This window comes from Mizuhopecten yessoensis, unplaced genomic scaffold (assembly GCF_002113885.1).
Source record: "Mizuhopecten yessoensis strain PY_sf001 unplaced genomic scaffold, ASM211388v2 scaffold10383, whole genome shotgun sequence".
In the NCBI taxonomy this organism is placed as follows: domain Eukaryota; kingdom Metazoa; phylum Mollusca; class Bivalvia; order Pectinida; family Pectinidae; genus Mizuhopecten; species Mizuhopecten yessoensis.
In genome coordinates, this window is record NW_018408519.1 from 367,409 (window position 1) to 381,470 (window position 14,062).

Sequence of the window (14,062 nt, forward strand, 5' to 3'; positions counted from 1 at the left end):
AAGTTCTCCTTAACTTTCATCAAGATTCTCAAATATCATTCTTTAAATTTAGCTCCCAAAGACAAATTAAGTGACCATTTTCTATGTTGTGATTGAACAATTTTATTCCTTTCACCACTGTAGACCATAATGAACTCATCCCAATAAATGCATGGTAGAGTCCACTAAAGTTACCTAGGGGGGAAAGAGTTAAAGCCTTGAAACATAAACAGTTTGCTGCAACTGTGCTGTGCCAGTTGACTCTTCAATAACCGTGATTTTTTTTTTCTTTTCAAATAAATTTGAACAAACAGCAGACTTAGCCTTTATAAGGGTTCCCTTGGAAGTTACAATGTAGGTTTCGGGTTTCATCAGAATAAATTTAAGAGTATCAAATATATTAAACAACAATTGATTTCCACTCTCAGTCCCAATATTTTGGCCTTTTTCAAGCTAAGGGTTTAAGTCAATGACAGATTCAAGCTATGTGCTGTCCATCTTGTTTCCTCGAAAGTGGAGGAAATGTAATATATGGGCATTGCAAACCTCCACTTCTGAAGATAATTAAGATGGATGTAACATGAATCAATTGCTGACTTTTGCCCTTGAAGAAGCCAGAGGGTTGAATTATTTGGACTGAGAGGTGTGATAGTTGTTTTATTGTTTATCCAATATAGGATTTTGCTTAATGCAAGTTAAAGTATGATCTAGATGACAGAACGTTTTAAACCAATGTAGTGAAAATTATGCTAAAAGCTTACCCAGTCACAGCAAGGCTCATTTCCAGACTTGGCAGATATGGACTGGAAAATGTTCTTGATATGTGGCCTGAAAATGTTAATGTAGCATAATTATTGAAGAGATTTCTAGAAATTAACTTATTTTTACTAACATTTTATTTACACTATGTTACAAAGTATAGTACTCCCAAATCACATTTTTTTCTATTTCATTCTTTGTATATTGTTCAGTTTTTCACAAATATATGCTCTTTTTCTTTCTTTTTTTTTTTATTAAGGAAAAGGACCTTTTTATCTACAACTGCTATTTTTATATTTTATTTTAAAAACACACATCTAAAATTAAATTTAATACATAGTAAGTATTTTCACTATGGGCTAGCAAAGATAAACAATATCAAGATAATCTTAAAAATATAAAATAAGAGTACATTTTGTTTTGTGAATTTCTTTTTTTTTTTATAACATTTTTCATTTCTTTTTTGAAGAACAGTGGCTACTTCCCAAATATGTTTGTTGTAATGCTTTTCAATTTCACATAATTCAGATTTCATTGGATGCAGCATTATGAAAGAAAAGAAAAAAAACACATATTTTACTTACCAGGCTTCAGCTGCCCCACCAGGCATAAGAGAGGGTCCGTACCTGGCTCCGTCCTCGCCCCCACTGACTCCACTCCCCACAAACAATAGACCTTTCTCTGCCAGAGATTTACATCTCCTCTACAAACACAAACAGGACGTAAACAATGGTGTCAGCATTTAACTCATTCACACCTAAAATTTCATAATGAGCTATTCCAACCTTTGAATTCGAAAAGTTCAAATGTGTCTTCAGGGGTAAATGAGTCAACACAAATATTTTTTGCTACTTGACTGTGACTTTCATCTTCTTGTGAAATAGAGTACCACAGGTTAAGAAAAGCTTGCAATGTATATAATCTTTTTTCGACTTTGTTAATTTTCTATGACAAACATTTAAAAGGAAAGCAAAAATTCATGCAGAATGATAACGGTACGGTATACAATCATCATTAATGTCTCAAAAAACATTCATGAAAAAGTGTCAAAGGGAGGTAACTCTAGCCAAATTACAGGTACACTATGTGTTACAGTCATCTGTAATGACCTGTGTGACCTTACATTTGTGTCGGTGTATTCGGAGTTCCCTCCGTCGATGATGATGTCTCCCTTCTCTAATAAAGGCACCTGAAACAAACACATCAACATTGGTAGCATGAGCAGGTTTCATTGTAATTGGTTTGAATAGACAGGGTGTCAGAATACACAAGTACCTGTTATAATGAACCATAACACAGCTGTATGATGGATATGACAGAGTGTTGTTATGCTCAGGTGTTGAATTAGACAGGTATTAATTCATTATTGTTAATGATCATTGTTTTCAGGATTGCTTTCAAGTATGGAAGACAGAACAAAAAAGCACAGTGGATTTTAGGCCCTACTGAAGGAATTAAGACACAATCTTGCAACCTCTTTATTGGTAACACCCAAATAAAAATTAAGGAGAGATAGCTGAAGTAGGACAAATTATTCACACAATTCATTCCTACATATCTGAACTGGACTTGCCCGTTTATAGATTTGGTAATGTTCAAATGTGACTTTAGGGTTGAATGTGTTTAATGAATGCTAACAGATGTTCCTGACTTCGAAACGGTAATGGTCAAGAATAAATCGAAAATATATACCAGTTTGTCGATGAAGGCATCAACAGCAGCTCCAGCCTTGACCAATAACATGACACGTCTCGGCTTTTTGAGCAGCTTGACCATTTCCTCCATAGACTTAGCCCCTATGATGTTTGTTCCCTTGGCCTCGTTTTTCATGAAGTCATCGACCTTGGAGACAGTTCGGTTGAAGGCCACCACCTAAAGGGTAAAGGTTGTAGTACAAAGGTCAGCATGATACACACATCAAAACATCGGTATACATATGAACTATCAATATGATTTAAAATTTCTCATGAAAAATAAAAAATTAGAGTGACGGAATTGCCAGTTCAGTTGATTAAAACACACTAAAACTAATTGGTTGTCTGATCACACTAATATGCCTCATCGTTACATTAACGGTAAGATAGGTGTTGACTGGTGTCCTTTCGAGTAGGAGGAGATCTGGTGCCATCTGGAATGGGCAGAGCAGGTGCTGTTTGTTTTGAAAAGGGAAACTTCGATCCTATTGATGGGTATAATGACAGCGATACTGGAAGAGTGTGTTTTAACTTTAAGGCAGTCAGCCAAATACCGACGAGGACCGCTAACAGCAGAATTATAGAGACATAAAACTACCAAACTCTTTAGATTTCAGCTTTTCCTTCTCCTAAGAGACAAAAATGAAATGTATTTGACTGTTTTCAGTCCCTAAATAATCATTTTTTAAACTCTAATTGACATATGATGATTGCCGGTTCATTCCGCAATTATGTGAACCTGCGAGTTCCTGCCGGTCAATAATATATCACGACCTAGACTCTTTACAATACACAAAACCGCTAACTTCGCGACTTTAATTTCCACGTCTCATTTTGGCGCAATTGAACAGCCAAAATTGAATATTGAATCATAAGTTTACACAAGAACAGCATTTTCCATCTGAGAGTATTAAAATTACGATGCAATATGCCGACATTATAATAATTTTCCCAATTGCTGTACTTATCATAGATCTAATATCTAAATATACCCGGCCTCTTCTGCCCCTACCGCAATATATACAAAAAACATCACGTCAAAAAGCTACGTTATCGCAGCTTAGTATACTTATCAGTTCAAATCGTCGGAAGATCTGAAATTTTGGCCTTATGTACTTCAGATTTTTTTCTTATTTTTCCATGTAATATATAGCTTATAATTACGAATGGTTGTGATGGTAAAATAAGTCATACATTCAAAAATTATTACGCAAAATTTTACCAGTTTATTGCTGCAAGTACTTTGCCGATAAATGGTCGCAATATAGGACTGGTAATGAACCAGTCTTAACTGGCCATGTATAACTTTTTTAAAGTATCGCGATACTATCGGCGAATGCCACGATGCATAGGCACTCAAGAAACAAAATGATTCATTGATGCATAGGCGAATCATTACACCTCTATCTCTTAACACAGGTGATTTCCTTATACAGGTGGTCTCTTATCACAGGTGGTCTCTTAACATAGGTGGTCTCTTATCACAGGTGGTCTCTTATCACAGGTGGTCTCTTAACATAGATGGTCTCTTAACACAGGAGGTCTCTTATCACCAGTGGTCTCTTATCACAGGTGGTCTCTAAACATAGGTGGTTTATTAACACAGGTGGTCTTTTAATTATCATAGGTGGTTTCTAATCATAGTTGATCTCTTAACACAGGTGGTCTCTTAACACAGGTGGTCTCTTAACACATGTGGTCTCTTAACACAGGTGGTCTCTTAACACAGGTGGTCTCTTAACACAGGTGGTCTCCTAACACAGGTGATCTCTTAACTCAAGCGATGTCATAAGACAGGTGGTCTCTGATGGATACTATATAAATCTAATTTGTTGTGTAGTGGCTTTATTTGCAATAAATATTTTGATATACAGCTGTACCTGGTAAGTGTGCTTTGGTATCCAGCTGTACCTGGTAAGTGTGCTTTGGTATACAGCTGTACCTGGTAAGTGTGTTTGATATACCGCTGTACCAGGGAAGTGTGCTTTAGTATACAGCTGTACCTGGTAAGTGTGATTTTGTATACAGCTGTACTTGGTAAGTGTGCTTGGTATACAGCTGTACCTGGTAAGTGTGCTTTGGTATTCAGCTGTACCTGGTAAGCGTGCTTTGGTATACAGCTGTACCTGGTAAGTGTGCTTTGATAAACAGCTGTACCTGGTAAGTGTGCTTTGGTATACAGCTGCACCAGTGGTAAGTGTGCTTTGGTATACAGCTGTACCTGGTAAGTGTGCTTTGGTATTCAGCTGTACCTGGTAAGTGAGCTTTGGTATACAGCTGTGCCTGGTATGTGTGCTTTGGTATCCCGCTGTACCTGGTAAGTGTGCTTTGGTATACAGCTGTACCTGGTAAGCGTGTTTTGGTATACAGCTGTACCTGGTATGTGTGCTTTGGTATACCGCTGTACCTGGTAAGTGTGCTTTGGTATACAGCTGAACCTGGTAAGTGTGCTTTGGTATACAGCTGTACCTGGTAAGTGTGCTTTGGTATACAGCTGTGCCTGGTATGTGTGCTTTGGTATCCCGCTGTACCTGGTAAGTGTTCTTTGGTATAGAGCTGAACCTGGTAAGTGTGGTTTGGTATACAGCTGTACCGGGTAGGTGTGCTTTGGTATACAGCTTTACCTGGTAAGTGTACTTTGATATACAGCTGTACCTGGTATGTGTGCTTTGGTATACCGCTGTCCCTGGTAAGTGTGCTTTGATATACAGGCGTACATGGTAAGTGTGCTTTGGAATACAGCTGTACCTGGTAGGCGTGCTTTGGTATACAGCTGGACCTGGTAAGTGTGCTTTGATATACAGGTGTACATGGTAAGTGTGCTTTAGTATACAGCTGTACCTGGTAAGTGTGTTTGATATACAGCTGTACCTGGTAAGTGTGCTTTGGTATACAGCTGTACCTGGTAAGTGTACTTTGATATACAGCTGTACCTGGTAAGTGTACTTTGGTATACAGCTGTACCTGTTAAGTGTGCTTTGATATACAGCTGTACCTGGTAAGTGTGCTTTGGTATACAGCTGTACCTGTTAAGTGTGCTTTGGTATACAGCTGTACCTGGTAAGTGTGCTTTGGTATACAGCTGTACCTGGTAAGTGTGCTTTGGTATACAGCTGTACCTGGTAAGTGTGCTTTGGTATACAGCTGTACCTGGTAAGTGTGCTTTGGTATACAGCTGTACCTGGTAAGTGTGCTTTGGTATACAGCTGTACCTGGTAAGTGTGCTTTGGTATACAGCTGTACCTGGTAAGTGTGCTTTGGTATACAGCTGTACCTGGTAAGTGTGCTTTGGTATACAGCTGTACCTGGTAAGTGTGCTTTGGTATACAGCTGTACCTGGTAAGTGTGCTTTGGTATACAGCTGTACCTGGTAAGTGTGCTTTGGTATACAGCTGTACCTGGTAAGTGTGCTTTGGTATACAGCTGTACCTGGTAAGTGTGTTTGATATACAGCTGTACCTGGTATGTGTGCTTTGATATACAGCTGTACCTGGTAAGTGTGTTATGGCTCTGTTTGCGATACAAACATACAACACATTTATTATCTGTCAGCTTTCAGACAATACTGTTGACTGCAATATCATATCTGATCGTTTCAGATTAAAAAGATTTCGTTTAGAACATTAGATCAAATATATGATTGCTTCCATTATAAAAGAACTTCAACAAATTGACAAAATTGAAACTAATGTACAAACAACTTATAAACAACGTTAACACTGTTCTTTTTCTTCCCCAAGAACTAAAAACCTGTACAGTATTGACTATACAATGTATAATGAAATCAACAAGAACTCTCAGGCTAATCATACAACCAGGTGCCTGTAGCTAGCCTAGCGTCTGCTAATGAGCAATAATCAGTTTATTCATGTAGTTCCGACATGAATATATTGGTTCAAGCTCGGCCAATTATTGATCTATTGCTGATATCAGAACTGTATACAAACAGACGGACAGCTGAATGGAGGACGACTGACAGTGTTCTCCTCTGACCTCATTATAGACTGTTAACAGGGGGGTTTAGGAAACCAACATGGAATGAAAAATTAGGAAAAAAAATCATTCACTTATAAAAACCATTTTGGGAAATTCTGATGACCATTAAACAACTGTGAATACATATAATTAGTCTGTTTAACTTTTATATGCTGCATTTTGAGAACTCAATCCATCTTAAGAAATTTATTCATATTCATGATTTTTTTTCTCATATTTCCCTGTGAGTTGCGAGTTTTAAAAAGGAAAATTGGGAAAATCACCCGTTTTGAAAGGGAATGAGTCCTATAAGTATACTCTTGATTATAACCCCTTAGCAAACAAACTACAGCACTATAGATAAACATCCAACACACTATCAAATACAAGGTATGTGAAAATATACAAATGTAGGAACTGATTTGTAGGTAAGCAGGGTTAGTGACCTGAGGCTGAAATTCACCGATTTCTCTTACACCCATCCAACCCTTGACAAATCTCCATGAAATCTACAGGTTAGAAGTGATACACATTCATAAAATTTTAATAAAAACTAAATCAGCAATATTTTTTTCACTGAAAAGACAGTCAGGTACAAAAAAATGTCGTCCTGCAATCTAGAGCAGTACGTGTACGGACTCAGTCAGCCATGCAATCACATACAAAAATGTAATCCGAGTATCACATACTCAAACCATCCAGAGTTTATTGCACGACGGTATACCCAATACCATACAGATTTAACAGCTTCATGGCATATTGAAGGACATTTGAATCACTATAATATTTTCAAAATGATTAGAATTAAAACAAAATATTTATGCTCTGATAGTGTACCATTATTATATAACTATTTTGAATTGAATCAAAAAATAAATAAAAATAACGATAATAAAAAAGTAGGAAGTTTCAGGAAGTTAATAAAGCTAAACTGTTCTGGCCTTAAAAATTAGGATGACTAATAGAAAAGAAAACATTTTTAAATGTTTAAGTGAACGTATCATCTTGCCGAGTTTTTATTTTTTAACAATAGTATCCTATCATCAATACAGGGTATATGTATGTCACATGATCTTTAACGACACGCAACAGCTAACAGATTTTTAGCCGACACAACAAACTTAAATGGTGCCAAAAGTAACTCTATATCAACTCCTTACTCCCACACACACCAGGTACACAGCTGTACACCCCGGACAAACATTACAGCTATATACCCGACAGCTTTATAGTTGATGAATCATACTGACCTAGGTCAGCAACTGAGGGCCCCGCTGTATGCCTGACAGTGTATACATATCTCCCGTACTGTATGCCTGACAGTGTATCTCCCGTACTGTATGCCTGACAGTGTATCTCCCGTACTGTATGCCTGACAGTGTATCTCCAACCTTCTGTAGGGACCTTTAAATACCTTATATCATGTATTTTTGACAGTATATTCCCATTTGTGTTTTTTAGTAAGAGCGACCTTGACCTTAAGAAATGTTTACACCACTATTGCACATCTGCATATAATTACATTGTATCATCACAAGAAATTGCAGAAAGCTGGCCTTCTGTAAGTCTCTTATCTGATGTCATTTTGACTGAATATTCCTGATTCTATTTTTAGTAACAACAACCTTGACCTATAATTTTTTTAAATCACTATTGCACATCTGCATATAACCACAATGTTTCATCATAAGAAATTTCAGAAATGTAATGGCCTTCTGTTGGCACCTTATATGATGTATTTTTGACAGTTACATATTCCCAATTCTATTTTTAGTAACAGTGACCTTGACCTTATGAACTTTTAAACCCCTTTTGCACATCTGAACATCACAGTGTATAACCATGTAAAATTTCAGAGATTTTGGCCATCTGGATCATGAGATAATCTCAGGAAACTGAAGTGCTGACGGACAGACACTTAATGATTACTATAGGTCAGCCGTATTAATGTGGGGCCCTAATAACGCAATAATTACATTCATTGATACAAAGATAATGATGCCGAAGGAAGGAAAATGAAACAAAGTAAATGCTTTTAACGACAGAATGCATCGAATGCACCTGGTCGTTTGCAAGGCCTGCATGCAGATGACAGACTCACCTTTAAAAGCCTTGGAAACACAATGATCTAGCATTCAATTGCAATAACTCACATGAGTAAGTGCAACACTGAACAAAGTAGAATCTAATACATTGAAGGGTAGTTGTAAATTTCTCTTCAGATCAAAAGAAAATAACTGCAGTGTCTGGAATTTTTCAAGTTCATGATCTACATTACATTATGCGACTCATTCTGTAGCCATTATGAGATATTTCGTAACATTAAGTACATTTCAAAAGCTCCAGAACGTTTGCATTCCGCTTGACATGTTTCAGAAGCTCATAGCTAATACACCCTCCCTTCTCATGTAGGAGGAAATATAAATACCAGGACTGGGAGCAACATCATCATGTATCTATATAGAATTACAAGATTTTGTCAAAAGTACAAGTCATTTAAAAACTTCAGTCAAATTCACTCATGTCACACAAACATAACATCATCCAAAATTCTCAAAGCTTAGTCAACTTAATCACCAGAATCAAAGATATTCAGATATCAAATTTGTATGCATATTTTTTTTTAATGTTCACAAATGAAATAAGCCTTCATCTAGAGAAATGGAGAAACAGCAACTACTCAACTGATGTATTTTTAACAAATAGATATATCTTGAAAATTCAAAGTAAAGCTGAGATATTAAGCTCACTAGCTATAGGCTTTAGGATGAGCGACAAGATATAACAGGTCTACACACATCACACATCCTTGCAGTACACCAGAACATCCCACAGGAAATAATTACAGATGATGGGTCACCAATGTGTTATAAGGCCTTTCCTGTACTGTGTAGCACAGTTTTATTTATTACAGAATACACCTCTGAGAGTCCGAGAGCCTCCCCCCCCGGTATAGGATGTACTAAATATTTGTAGTTATAATGATTTTTTTATGACCTTCTAATTTAGAAACCGATGGTACACCTAATTGAGTCTCTGATAATATACTGTGTAAGTCACTTCATTAATGCATTCTTCTGGAATAAAACCCTCATTTATCTTTAAAATTTTAAAATTAAACACTGCAATTGTTCTACATTAGACTTAACATCACAAATTCCATTTTAAAAAAGAAATTGTCCTTTGGAGGCAACTTGCTTTAAATATTATATATATATATGAACTATCAAAAGTAAAAAAAAATCAACTGTTTCAGAATCTTTGCATAAAGAACGAATATGAAGAAGAAAATTTGAAAAAAAAATGACATATATATATATAGATAGTAGTGGTAAATATATGCACTGTTAATTGATTAATTTTCATGGGTAATACATTTTCATTGATTTTGTGGTTAGATTCTTAATTCACTAATTCATATCTCAACAAATTAAACAAATGTCAGAAGTTTGGTGTGAGGGTACATTTGGATGTTTATTATATATAATAAGTGTGAGGTATATATATATAGTCAGTATACTAGCAGTATTGGAACTACACAAACAAACCAAGGTTTTTATAAACAAAAATCAGGGCGAGGACTTACTGTTGCCTGACTGATGAGGCTGTTAGGATGGTATAATTTAGCACCGTCACTATTAATACAGGAGAAATGGTGACCTTGTGAATTTGAATTCCTCGTCAGCTTGCATTATACATTAAATTTTCTCCTTACAAATTTTCTATACTATACCTTGTTTTTAATTTACTCAAAATACAATTACCAGGGTAATTCATTGTACAAAACAGCCTATTTTACCCATTTATTTTCACAAATAGGGACATTGTAATTGCCTTTTAGAAATTGTTAAGATTGCTCAACCATGAATGATTTTGAAGATTACAAAGTATAGCTAGCGAGGTACATCTGCATCTCAATCCCAAGCAGTGAACTGACATTTTTGTCCAGATAACAATCAATTTCAAAACTCCTTCCAGCACCAAATGTGAATTCTGCTGTATTAGATATAATATCTGAGGTAATTTAATTTCCCTAGAATGTGTAACAGTATATTTTTCCTCCTATAAGCACCTGTGCTGTTTATATAAGATAATTGGAAATATAGATCCTTTTAAATTCAATTTGATCTGTTGACTTTTCAGTTAATTGTTAGGCCAAAAAAACAATTGTTTGTTTCCGGTTATTTTACCTACTCTAATTTTTTGTGCCAATTCCCTGAATTAGTTAATTTTCAAAGAAGCTCTAGCATAGTGTTAAAGTCAAGATCATTCTCCTTAAACAAGCCATTCGGATTGATATGTCTCGCCTGTGCCCTGCTTTGACCATCAATGCATGCGCACACGTTAAGTTTGGTTGGTCTATAGCTAGCACTTATAGTTTCAGAGAAACTAACTTAACCGCAACAACTTATGCTGATGGAGATGCTGACAAAGTCAATGGACCATGACAGGTAGGCTACATCAAGCATTTGATATGTATGGGTTGAGAAGTACTACCTAAGATGCATGTACATGCATGTACAGTCCAAGTTTGGTTGGTCTAGCACTTATAGTTTCAGTTAAACTAACTTAAACACAAAAACTTATTGTTCATGCCGCTGTCGGTATTACACCTTAGTCTTGCTTCCATTACTTCCTGGCGGCGATCGAGTGCAACAAAAATGAACCTACCTAAAGCTACATCCTATCCTACTTTTTTCAGACACGTACAGGAAACAAACATTTTTATTGCTTGGCCTTAATTAAATTCAACTGTATGAAATCATTTTCACTCAGTAAATAGATTCCTAGTCCTAGGTGCCTAGAGCAGGAAAGCTCCTACTGGCTGTACATGTTTACACAGAAATTTTAGCACTGCTATCCCAAGGTACCAGAGTTATGTGTCTCAGAATGAAATTAAAACCTTTTTCCTGGTTTCAATTGATGTAAACATTAGCACTTAATTTCTGCTAATGTGATGTGAATCTACATTTATATACATGTATAACTGCTGTTAATTACTTTGAATAGCCAAGGTAATTACATGAACTAGCTATTTGACATTCTAATAAATTAACACTATTTGGATGTTGTTAATGCGTTTCTTGAGGACAATGTAAATTAATTTTAAAGATTTTTTTTTAAAGATGGAGTTTTGTATACAAACAATTAGTGCTATTGACTGAACAAATTAAAGTTACCAAGATTTTGGTACACTTCAATTGTTTCATCTTTTAATTCTTTAAAACATCAAAAGATCATTTTATTAAACTTTAAATGACTGACATAAAAGTTTGTACTAAACAAAACATGAAATTTGAAAAAAATGACAATGAAATTGATAACTTAGATTTGGCCATGATCTAACCTAAAGCTGCCTCCTTCTTGTTTGTAAAAATCTAGGTTAGGAGTAAAATAAAATAGCGTGTTCATCTATTACTTGTGTGCATAATGTGTTGCGCTCACGATCACAGATTTGTCAATCTGATCTGCTAGTGCTAACAGACAACATACCGTAAAGCCGTGGTCATTCATGTTAAGGATGATATTCTGTCCCATCACGGCCAATCCAATCAAAGCGATGTCTCCCCTACAAAATAAAATAATTGAACACTTTGTTTAATTAATAAACACAGATGAAAAGAAAGGCTACATGGGGTCAGCAATGCTGATCGAATATTCTCTTTTTATTATATCAGTGTACATTTGAGAAGATTTTTTTTTTTTTTAAACTGTTAATTTCAACAAGGTATGGCAATATGACCATTCCCCCTGCACATACTATCGGTTTCAAGATAAAATTGACAGAGCTTACCAATGATAAATTAAGACTTCCTAATATTGTAGTATATAATGTTAGTGACAAGTTGACTTGAAGTGCAGCACACTGACACACAGCTATACAGTGCAGTACTTATTCAAAGTATTCAATGATTAGACAAGATAACAAATGGGTCAAAGTGAAGTACACTTTGAATAAATCATGATTTTTTTTATTACAGTTCATGAATCTTTATAATTCGATTTCAATAAAGCTAAAAAGGAAAAGCACTATAGCAAAAAAAATGAGTTTCATTTCATTTTACAACACTTACTTTCACAAAGAGTATTTTTTACCATTTAAGTGCAATGATGTTAACCATAAGAAATCAGAGGCCAGCTGACAGTGAGGTCCTAATTTAAGGACCACATATATAGGTCAGGTGATTCACTAGACGTCCTTGCAGAAATCTACTAGTCTCAAACTAGATCTACCTAGCTAGACTCGGTGTTAGTGTCAAACACTGCTAAAAAATGTTTACCTGGTAGTTTCAGAGGCAAGCATTAATCTAACTATATATTTGCCCACAACTGCATGTTAAACTTCAACCCTTGAATGTGACCAGTTTCAAATAAATGGCAGATTTTAATTGTACATAGGATTCCGGTCGCCTTCTAGCTTTGAGCTAAAGGAACTTTCCCTTTGGCCGAGTAGTAGTGCGCCCGACTTAGGAACGTGGAGATCGAGGGTTCGATTCATGCTTTGCTGTCACAAATGGTATTCGAGGCCCTCCCTGTGGTGCCAGGGAGTTAGAACCTGGGTTGTGGTGTTTAAAAAAAGGTGGGGGGGGAGATAGTGGGGCAGATTTTAAATCACATGTACATAGGATTACGGTCGTCTTCTAGCTTCGGGCTAGAGGGAATTTTCCTTTAGCTCAGTGGAAGAGCGTCCGACTAGGAACCTAGGGATCCCCGGTGGAAGCACACTATTTTCTTTCCTGTGACATATAGATACCATACTTAGATCTAAATTATGGATGGAGCCTGTTCTATAACAAGGGTGCTCAACCATAGAATTATATGCTGATCATATTTGGTAGTTTAAGCTTAGAATATTCTTCATATTAATTAGGAAAACTTCAATCTTAAACAATGACCTTATAGGTAAATGTTTGTACAGTGTACATCTATAGCTCTAATAGACTGCCACCTACTTATAATATATAGATCAAATATCAACTTACATAGGTATTACACACATGATAAAAACAGCCTGTTAAATAGGCTTTGTTATCCATGTCTCAAAAGTATATTGCGACCTTAGTATAAAATGTTTCAACAACGTGTGTACGTCCGTCTTCTTATAACAAATCCTTTAAGTTTAACCGAGCTGTATACATATCTAATTATGAAGATCAACAACATGTGTGTATCCATCAGATTATGATATCTTTAAGGATTACTTGGCATTTAGGCGAAAGACAAACAACTTGACACCTATCTGCTATCATCCTCAGAAAAATTAGGGACAGACAATTCCGTCTTTTCGTATTGCAGTCGAGTTATCTGCACTTGTGAGCAGGTATTGATTATTACGTCATCAGTTTGTGAGATTAACGTACGTCATCAATTTTTGAGAAAACGACGTAACTTTCTCACACAAACAAATGATGTAACAATCAATACCTGCTCACAAGAGAAGATAACTCTGCAATACGCAAAGACGGAATAGCTAGGAAGGCATTTTTTTTAAATTTCGGAAAATAGTTTTACTACTTAAGTATGCTTCTATAGAGCATTATAGAGAGCAGGAGTTCTGGTTTTATTACCGTGTACATGTATTATCACTAAATGCCAACACAAACTTTAGGGTTAGGGTTAATCAGCAGAAACAGAAGATGTTTTTATTTGGCCTA

General features: G+C 35.9%; 1 protein-coding gene across 1 annotated transcript in view; it reads right to left on the minus strand.

The window, feature by feature from the left end:
- The window catches only part of LOC110460402 (6-phosphogluconate dehydrogenase, decarboxylating-like), a 31,235-nt gene that overhangs the window by 12,266 nt on the left and 4,907 nt on the right, over nt 1-14,062 (minus strand). Inside the window, exons 2-6 of the mRNA XM_021513277.1 lie at nt 11,901-11,976; nt 2,431-2,610; nt 1,862-1,927; nt 1,323-1,441; nt 741-807 (exon numbers count right to left, since the gene is read on the minus strand). Of these exons, the coding sequence (XP_021368952.1) occupies nt 741-807; nt 1,323-1,441; nt 1,862-1,927; nt 2,431-2,610; nt 11,901-11,976 (508 nt within the window). The remainder of the gene's footprint in view (nt 1-740; nt 808-1,322; nt 1,442-1,861; nt 1,928-2,430; nt 2,611-11,900; nt 11,977-14,062) is intronic.